This window comes from Lampetra fluviatilis, chromosome 41, assembly GCF_964198595.1.
Source record: "Lampetra fluviatilis chromosome 41, kcLamFluv1.1, whole genome shotgun sequence".
NCBI lineage: Eukaryota > Metazoa > Chordata > Hyperoartia > Petromyzontiformes > Petromyzontidae > Lampetra > Lampetra fluviatilis.
In genome coordinates, this window is record NC_136315.1 from 899,414 (window position 1) to 909,381 (window position 9,968).

The 9,968-nt window shown below is 51.1% G+C and overlaps 1 protein-coding gene across 8 annotated transcripts in view; it reads left to right on the top strand.

Annotated features, from left to right (window-relative positions):
• The window catches only part of LOC144946411 (transcription factor 7-like 2), a 168,839-nt gene extending 160,876 nt beyond the window's left edge, over positions 1-7,963 (top strand). For 3 of the 8 annotated variants that reach the window (XM_078875220.1, XM_078875217.1, XM_078875218.1), the window contains exons 13-14: positions 2,444-2,530; positions 5,433-7,963. In XM_078875220.1, coding sequence (XP_078731346.1) covers positions 2,444-2,530; positions 5,433-6,645 — 1,300 coding nt within the window. In that variant the 3' untranslated portion in view covers positions 6,646-7,963. Of the gene's footprint in view, positions 1-2,042; positions 2,069-2,443; positions 2,531-5,432 lie in introns of all 8 variants that reach the window. The other 5 variants (XM_078875224.1, XM_078875222.1, XM_078875225.1 and 2 more) reach the window with 5 other exon arrangements.
• The last annotated feature ends 2,005 nt before the right edge of the window (positions 7,964-9,968 follow it).

Here is a 9,968-nt window from a genome sequence, read left to right on the forward strand (position 1 = left end):
AAAAACTCCCGGCACGCAGCGCGAAACGTCGGGCGTCGTGCCGAACGAAAAACGAGCGGTACGACCTGACTAACGACATGGGAGAAGTTAATTCATCACTGCTTGCGGTTGTCAATCAGTCAGTCAGTCAGTCTGCTGCTGCTGCTGCCGTAGTCATTGACGAGAGCGCTATGTGGCGAATGCATCACAATGTCGGGTTTCTTTCCCACGGACGTGGGAGTAGAATTACTCGGGCAGGTTTTTTTTTGCCTCGAAGTTTCCCCATGTCAGGTGTGACCCGTGGAATTGAGGTGAATGTCGGGGAGACATATCGCTTGCCTCCGCTCGCTTGCCCCAGCCGCTCGCTTGCCCCAGCCGCTCGCTTGCCCCAGCCGCTCGTTCGCTAAGCAAGCCTCTCCTGCTGGGAGCAACTCGGGCTTGCCGAAGGAAAATGGCGCTCTTTATTGAAAGAAAAAAATAAAATCAAGGCTCGGCTTTCACGCAACCGCAGTTAAAGAGAGGTAATTTCTGCTCGGTAAACAAGCGCGGGCCTTGAAACTAAACTATTCAGCTTAGATTTGGGAGTTATTTATAGAGAACTTCCCCCCACTCTCCCCCGCCCTGCCTTCTCCTCCATGAGCACATTTCACGTAATTCGATCTAAGTGAGTCAAAATGTACTCCATAAAACTCGCTCTGCTCGCGCGCATAGGTGCTGTTTTCTTTTCTAATGGCGTCTTTACTCCGTGGTAAAAACCCGGGGGGGGGGCGAGCACAAGTGGCGGTGAAGTGTGGCTGGTAACAGCGTGGGGAGAGCGAGAGAGAGAGACACGCACATCTCGCAAACGCCAGCAAGCTTGTAACGCTTCCAGAGTTGCACACGGCGCTTAATTATCCCTCAAGTTGAACCTACCGGCACTACCGGCAAAGCCGACCGTAACACTATTAATGAATATGCTACGCACGTAAAACAATTATACTTTCTCCGAGCGGTTAGTGATTCAAATTTCATCCTACTTGGAAAAAAATAAGTTTGGTTCACAAAGGCCACTTCGTTCGATGGTTTTCTTTTGACCACTTTAGTCTCCGTGCTGGTGAGGTAAAGAGTAGGTGAAGTGAACGTCTAACTCGCTCTGCTTGCAAGTCCCACATGCCGTTAGAACATCGTCCTTTAAAAATAAAACTAGCGTCGCTACATTTCCTCGGAACAAATGTCCTCTCTTTCCCTTTTTTAATAAGCGGACGTTTTATCAGATGCAGTTGTAATAGCAGCAATCTGCTCGCCCTTGCCGCTAATGACTGCCGCGTGTGCGACGAGCGAAGCGTTGGCGGGACAAATACTCAAAGCAGCGACGCTGCAGCCACCGTGCAAGGTCGCATTGAAGAGGCCATTTTTGATCGATAACATTAAGAGACAGACATTTACTTTTTTTTAAGATTTAAGGGTCGTAAATATTTGCCTCGTGGGTTATTTTTTTAGACGAATGTTTAATTCCGCCCCCCACCCCCCCCCCCTAAAAAAATAAACTTGGGCCTTGCGTGGAGTTATTAAAGCTAGACTCTGGCCGGCCATTACTTTGTTGGTGTTGAAGTCGCCTTTTTGGCTATTAAATTTTCCGCTTGTTTAAATGTTTTGTTATTGCCATGTTGCTCACAGCACCGCTGGTTAAAGAGCTGTCCTATTCACGTTGTCTTTAATCTATTGACAGTAAGTGCAGTTCTTGTGGGCTCGACCCGACTTGTCGTACACTACAACGTCGTACATATGAACGTTCTTTCTTTTCACGAAGAAAGAACATGCTCAAAGCACCGATGTGAACGATTATAATGAAGGGTTTTTTTTCTTTTTTTAAGCGTGTAAATGCACACTTGATTAACTGGGATTTTGACGATCAGCCACCCCAGCCACGTTCTCTCGCTGCCAAAGGTCGCGTTCGGTCCTTCCTAATGCTCTGACTTTTTTTCCCTGGGTGCATGTCCACAGTTACTGACTTCCTTTGCCCCTCTCCCCGCCCGTCTCTCCTGTGCCTGTGTCTCTTCCCCCCTTTTTTGGCTATGCGGCAGTCTGTAATGAGGATAATTAGCCTGTGGTAGGTACTCGCTCGATTACCGAACCTTCTTTGTCCTTCTCTGTGCCTCCTTCGTCCGTGTCTCTTGCACCCGATAACCCCCCCCCCCCCCCCGCATGCGTTAACCGGCTCCCGCGCGTCGCCGTCCACCGCGAGCCAGCGGGCTCTCACGCGCGCGTTAACGCTGCCGGTTCCCCTCGTGCTTGGCAGCAATGGCTAGGCCACATCCACCACCAGCGACGGTGGTGAAGCAGGTAAACGAGGATGTTCCCGCCGCCGCGTTTTAACGTTGAACGGAGTGTGCGTTTGTATGTGTGTGTGTGTGCGCACGCGCGCACGCGATTGCCTTGCGTCGGTTGTGTGCCAAACATTGCCCTGAGCCCGTTTCGCCCTCAGTGATGTCACCGCCCAGGGTGCTTGGCTTGCAGACGCCTCCCGTCCAGCCACTGGCCAGGCTCAACTTTGCTTAGCTTCCGAGATCAAGTGAGGGCACTCTTAAAAAAATTCAACTACTAACAAAAAAGCAATGCTTGTTTATATTCTGTTCTATGAAAGTGGTTACAGTAATTTTAGAAGGAGTGGCTTCTTCTTGCATTGCACATTAAAAAAACCTATTTAAGTCTTTGCTCAAACAATACCGTACAAAGACCTCCCCCCATGTCCTTCCTGGTCATGGGGGTTTGACTATACTTCACCACGCTGGTCAGTGCGAGTTGGTGAAGGAGGGGGTTGGGGGGGTCACCCAGAACCGCTTCAGACATCGTCGGTCACCACTGATGTTAGCCGTGGCACGTCTCGCGAGCTTTGTTGGCCAAGGTAACCGTGAGCCATTGCACCAGCTGACGAGCACACATCCGGCCCAGCGACACGCAACCTTCCGCAAGACGAGTGACGTTAAAACAACGTCCGCTTATTTTATCGAGCGCGATTGTTTAAATTGTCTCCGCCCATCCCCGCTCCCTCGCTCGCTGGAGCCGGTTGACCCATTGCCGACTCACGAGCAGCTTCGTGTGAGCCTAAGGGCCACGCGACGGCTGTGGAGTCGACATCGATCGCTCCACACGCCATCGCCCTCCGCGCAGATTCGTCTTCTCGGCCAGCGCTTCCAACTCCTCAGCGACCGTCACATTCAGCTCGGCAATGTTTGGCATCACACCTTCATTCGCCTCAACCTAAACGTTTTAAATTAGGTCGATTATTATTGTTTTCTCACTTTTACAAATTATGTTTCAGTCCCATTGTCGTTCACCAGAAGGGTCATTTAAAGCAATGCTGTAATCTCCGGATTGTGAGATGCACCGTTAAACTTTGACCCGGTATTGGTAAAGTGACGAATTAATTGGCTAAACAGGCAGAAAACCTGGACATGGTGTTGAAGTCACCCCCAACTTTAGCTTTGATAGACGTGGAGGGAGAGAGGGGGGGATGTGTATCATATAATCCGGAGAATACAGCAAATGTTTAATTTGCCATGTGTACGAAGTGAAGGATTGTAAAACGAGGCTCAAAGCTCGCACCATATTGACATCTGGTTGCCATTTTGAGCGCTACCTGGAGCGGCGAGTCGGTCCGCTCACGCCGAACATTGCTGCCAGGCTCCAGGGAACTCGAGTGGTAGCCCGCGGCGGTGCGTTGCTCGTCGCACAACCCCCCAGCGTACTCCCCCATCCCCCCCTCCCCACTTTACATCCCATTCCGTTCTTCGACAAGTGCAGGGAGGGAAAAAGACGGATTACGCGTGGCGAATTGCCAGAGGCCTCGTTCCGCGTAAAGAGTCTCAAAACGTCGCAAAAAGAACCGACCCAAAACAAAACGCGCACGCTTTGCGTCACGAGTTAAAACGATCGCTCAGGTCTCTGTGTGACGTGGCGCTCCTGCCCCCCGCCAGTCCCCCCCCCCCCCCCGCCAGTCCCCCCCCCCCGCCCCCCAACCGACTGCCCCGCGCGCACGAGACGCTTGTCCCAGCGCTCGCCCGCCAGACGGGAACCACGTTCCATGCCGCGACGGCCCCATTGGCATTCTCGCCGGTCGTAAACTCCCGAACTTCATCGCCGCCGTGAGGGCCCTCGCTCAGTTGTTTTCTTCAAGCGCCACTCCGACTTCTGCCCCGTTCGCGAACAGCGACGGTGAATCGAGAATCGCGACCTCCCGAGTTCGCGCGCTTTACTGCCGTGCGCGACATCCACGTCGTGCACGGCGCAGCCGGTTCTTTGCAGTAAATGAATTGACATTTCATTCCAAACAAAACTAAATTCTGATGTGCTGCTGCAATATTTACATTAGACACTGCACTCTGCAAATGTAGCGATATCCCGCGTGACAGTTTAGCGTCGTGTTAATGTTGCTGCATTGGCCAACGGTACCTACGAAAGTGGCACAGTTACTGCTGACAAAGCACGCTACGCAAGTAAACAGCTACAAAGCAGTTGTTTACAACTGGATACGTTTAATTTCGATACTGCAGAAATAATATCAATTCCTGTTTAACTTGGCAGCTTATTGATTGGCAGTTAGCTTATTTTGTCGTCGGTAACATGATTATGCATTGTCAGAGTTTTTATTTAAAGACGAGGAGTGTGCCTTGTTTAGGTTCAGAGCTCCAAAGCGTTGGCCCAATTGTAACAAACTACGAGAGAACAGCACTCAGAACTATAAACTTAGACCAAAGAAAATCAAAGAGATTTACAATTGGCAGCACAAAAACGTCCATGTCGTATTGAATACTAAAAATTCAACCTGCAAATTATTTTCATTGGCAATAATAAAAATTAAATCTCATTTCAACTTGGAGATTTCACTTCACAAACTCCCGCTCATTTGCCGCGTGTCGTTGCCATTCGCACATTCACTTTCGTGTCGTTCACGTGTCGCTCACGTGTCGCTCACGTGTCGCTCACGTGTCGTTCACGTGTCGCGCTGTACACCTTGAGGACAAATTCAGGGGCACTAAAGCTGACGGCTAAAGCACTAAAACATTGGGCCACCTAAACTGGTCTGGCAGTCAAGGCTTGCCGGGCAAAATCCTCGATTTCACCGTCTATGCCAAGTCCCTTGCATTTTTCCCCCGTTCGTTTTGTCAGACACAGAGCGCACACTTCAAAACTGCGGGTGAAATAGGTAGCTACTTGTTGCGTTCCGGCGTTGCAGAGCAGTGCATCACCTGTACGGTGATGACCTGGTGCTTTATCGGGCCCGCTGCTGCCATTCGAGGCACTGCCGGCCCCGCACACCGCACACAGGTGTTGCACTGCCCGGCCGCCAGATGTCCAACAAATGAAATGTTGTCCGAGACGTGGTAACGCTTGATTGGATCGCGTCGACCGCCTGATGTGTGCCATTAGTGACTCTGCGCTTTATTCACAGATAACTGTTTGCCTGTTTTCAGGAGGAAAAAGAAGTGTGCTCGCTACCCATACGACGATGACAGCTGTGCCAGCAATAACTCTTCTGACGAAAGCATGACCGACTCGCTCCCCGGCTCGCCAGCGCGCTGCCTGTCGCGCGGGCGCCTCCACCCTGGCGCCGGCGACCACCCGCACCACTCCCCAGCCACCTCCACCGCCGCCGCTTCGTCATCCCAGCGAGACAGAGACCCGCGGGATCTCCCGCACCCGGACTCGGCCCCCAAGGAGAGCCACGGCCCGCAGCAAGCCGAGCGCCACGGCTTCGAGCAGGTCCGCTCGCCCGCGCACTCCCACCCGCTGTACGGGCCGCCGCCGTTGCTCCCGCCGTCCCACGACCACTCGAACCACCACCAGGGCGCCGGCCCGGACCCCTCGCGCCTGGATTACCTGCGCTTCGAGCGGCCCGCGGTGCCGGAAGCGAGCCGGAGCCCGATGGCGCGGCGCGCCGACAAGCCGAGCCACCACCACGCGGAGCCGTGCCAGCCGCCGCGCTCGGACTTCGCGTGCGGCGAGCCCGGCCAGAACTCGACGTCGGATAAAAAGCAGCGGTCCTCGCACGCGGAAGCCGGCGCGCCGGCGCGCACGGAGGACGGCGCTCAGCAGCAGTCGGAGCGCCCGGGCAACGCCCCGGCTCACGGCAGGCACTCCCAGCACCACAAACGCGATCACGCCGCGCCCCCGCAGATGAGCCCCTTCGAGCAGACGCGGGCGCCCAGCAAGGACAGCCCGACGCACGCCGGCGCTCAGAAGTCGGCGCCCTCCTGCTCGTCCGACTACAAGCGCCTGGGGCAGCCCTACGCGGAGCACCCGCACGCCGCCCACCCCAAGTCGCCGCGGCTCGACCCCGCGCACGCGCCGTCGCCTCTCGCCGCCAAGCCCGAGATGTTCTCCCCGTCCTTCCCGCTGCCCGTGCTCGGCCCGCGGATGATCCCCGGCGCCACCTCGCTCCCCTCCGCGCCGCCGTCGCACGGGGGCCTCGGCCGCCCCCTCGCGCAGCCGGCCGCGGGCCTGCCCTTCTCGGCGGCCCCGTCGCCGTTCTCGCCCGGCGGCTCCCTGTCCTACTCGCCGACGCAGCACGTGCCGCCCTCCTCCGCGATCGCCTTCCCCCCGTCGCACTTTGCGCTGCAGTTCCACCACGCCATGCTCCTGGCGCAGGCGCAGCCGCTGTCCCTGGTCACCAAGCCCAGCAAGTGACGGCGCCGCGTAGGCCCCCCCGCGACGACGCCACCCTCCGCAAGTCCCTCGCCCATCCCCACCCCCCACGCCACTCGCGGCAACCGTGGTGCCGGCCGGCCCTGAGCACACCAGACCCCCCCTCCCCCTCCCCCCCAAGTCAGTACCGATCCCCTTCGCTCACTCCAGACCTAGAGCCACTTCCCGACTCACTCCAGCCTCTGCGCCAAGTCCACAGACAGAAAACTGCTGGTCAATATTTGACCTTTTGCTTCGCAATTTCTGAGGTCCTTTTCGTGTGTAATCATGCATTTTATGAAAACATTTTATAAAACATGTTCCACAGCGACTATAGAAGATATGTTTACCTGATTTCTACATGTATGATATTATTTCCTTTTTGGATTGTTGGGTGTTTAGCTTTTAAAATACAAAATTGAAAAAAGTTTCAACGTAAACTTGATCCGTTTGTTTTTATTATTTTTTTAATTGAAGACTTCCAGCGCAGGAGACCTTGAGTGGACGGTGGTTATTTTTGATATATATTTGTGCCGACGTTTAAGCCAAGTCATTGTACATTGGTTAGAAATGTGTGTGTGTGTGCGCGTGACTCTGTCAAGCTCCACCTTATTTTGGCTTTTGTAATATGTAAGCACCCATTTCCTCTCAAGTTGTTAGCTTAACGTCTCATGGCAGTGGACACCTGCACAGTTTGTAGCTACTATGTATTTATTAACCTTGCTTGATGGTAACAATTTAGCTTTCATTTTATTTTATTTTTTCAATCGTTATTGCATTTGTTATATTTTGTACGCTTGTTTTTGCGGAGAGCGAGAGAGAGAGCGACCGTGCGAGAGAGAGAGAGAGAAGAAATATTCTGTGGCCAAATCTATGAAATTTTAAAAGTGACAATTCTTTTTTTTGGTAATAAGTGCATTGTTGTCACATAAAAAAAATATATTGGGGGGCGGGGGGGGGGGTGGGGCGGGGGGACGAGGAGAGAGACGATGTTTAGTACAAGTTATGAATTTTTTTGGTGGAATTGCATTTTAACACATTGTACATTCTATGGGTAAACTTTGACAACGTGTCGAGATGTGTAATTTGCTGTTGACCTGCGAAAATAGGACGAGCACAGAATTCAACCACAGAAGAGAAACCAACCACACGAACTTGCGATCCGTACTCGGATTCGAAAAGAGTTGAAATGCCACCTTGTTAATATTTGCTGTTTAAAAAAATGCTTTGAGAGTTTCCTCGTTGAGATTTTGTAATTTGCTTATTCTGTACATGTCTGTAGCATGCTTTTTTCTCCAAAAATAAAAAAACACTCATTCTGGTTTTTTACCCTCAGTATTTTTTTCTTCTGAAATCTTTTAGATGCACAGCGAGTCGCTCAACTGAGATTAAACGTGTGTGTGCACGTGGCGAATGAGAGCACGTTGGTTAAGGTTCCGTCTCGAGAGCGTAACAAAGACCCTCCGTGTCGCTCTTAACGGATCGTTGGGGTGGATGCTCTGAACGATCACCTAATGAAGGCCAGCAAAGGCACACGAGGGGGCGGGTGGCGAACAATCACGCCCGACCGCCTTTGTTTCCCCCGTGGCGATGTTCACATACCACACCTTGTATCCATTTAAGGCCTGGGACTGGTTTGTATTCGCCGCTGTTATTGGCCGTGAGCAAGAACTGAACTCGGATTAGATCGTGTTAATATTGTGTCGTGGAAAGAGAATCAGAATCTTTATACTGGAGAAAGCCGCTAAGCTGTGAAGCTATTTTTTCAGAAATGTCCAGTAGGGGCAGGTCAGAAAGTTACAACAACAATACAAAAACACGATAGGAGTGCAACGTATAGGTAAGGTATAAATCACGGAAAAAATTAAGCTCAAACCAAATAATATTTACCAGGTAAGGCCCGCAGAGTTATAGAGCTCTTTTTATTATGCGACCTGGCCATGAGTGATAGCCTAATGAAGGGCCTTCACGTGCAAATCTAAAGCAGTTAAAATACCTTAAACGCATGTTAAATGTGGAGGGGAAACCGGAGGACCTGGAGACAAATCCATGCGACCACAGGGAGAGCGCCATGCAAACACCAAATATCCACGCGTCAGGGTCTGGATCGAACGCACGACAATAAAAAAAGTGTTCCTTTCGAAGATCTGAAGGGAGAAAAAAACATCGTGATGGTGATGTTGATAATATTTCAAAATCAATTAATCAAACTTTATTTCTGTAAAGGCGCCTTTCTTAAAACCAAGACCCCTGTAAACAAAAGGATCGTCCGTTGAACATGTGAACCCGTGCAATAAAAAATGCCATTTAGGTTGATCTTCGACCATACACGTCGTTACATTAATTTAGTTCTCATCGGTGATATGCAGGATTGATCCGGGTACACGCGAATTGAGTTCACGTTGCAAATGTGGATGTAGCGCGTGTGGCTCCGTTTATAAATAATTATAATAGCCTCTATGCATTTGTGTGGAACCAGCTAAGAACCAGCACGCAATGGAATGGCAGCGTGGAGGGGTTGGCGCAGTGGTGAGTGCACTGTGCCCTGAACCCAGACGCAGCCACGGTTAACATCAGCGGTGATGGATAATATCTGAACCGATCTTGAGTTCCCCCCCCCCCCCAACTTCACCAACTCACACTCAGGAGGGCGGTGAAGTATGGTCAAAACATTGCTTATGACCGACACGGCGCGTGGAGGGCTTCATCCAGCAGTGGATTGACATGACTGAGTCTCGGCATGTGGGGGGTGGGGGGGATGTGGAAAGGCTATATTTTAAACTTCTTGACTTAGGCGTACGTTAACAACGTCCTCTGCAGCTGAAACTCCAGGTGAATGTAGTTAAATCACACGCCGGAGTTATTTTGTTATTCCTTTAATTATTACAAAAAATCCACAATTATCCTAAAAATGGGATAAGTGTTTAAATCTATTAGAATCAAGTTTGCACTCCCACGGATTTATTTTGGCTCTGACGGATCGTGCACACTCCAACATATATACAGCGCACACTGAAATTAAAACAAACCGGCATAATTTGATTTACAACATACGGCAATGTTAATGTATTTATTTTCATTTTGAGACGCCCTGTTAATGATATCCAGTCAATTCTCGATTATGCAGAATAATGCGCGGTTGTAATGGCCCAAATAATTCACACACTGATAATTAGTAAGAGCAGAACTGAAGTTTTTTTTTTATAATAACAATTATTAAGCGTTAACAGAACTGCAGTTTTTTATATCCAGTTGCAACTCCACGAAGGTGACGCTGAATATTAATGAGCAGCCTGCACGTCTTTTGGATGTGACCGTCCGTACAT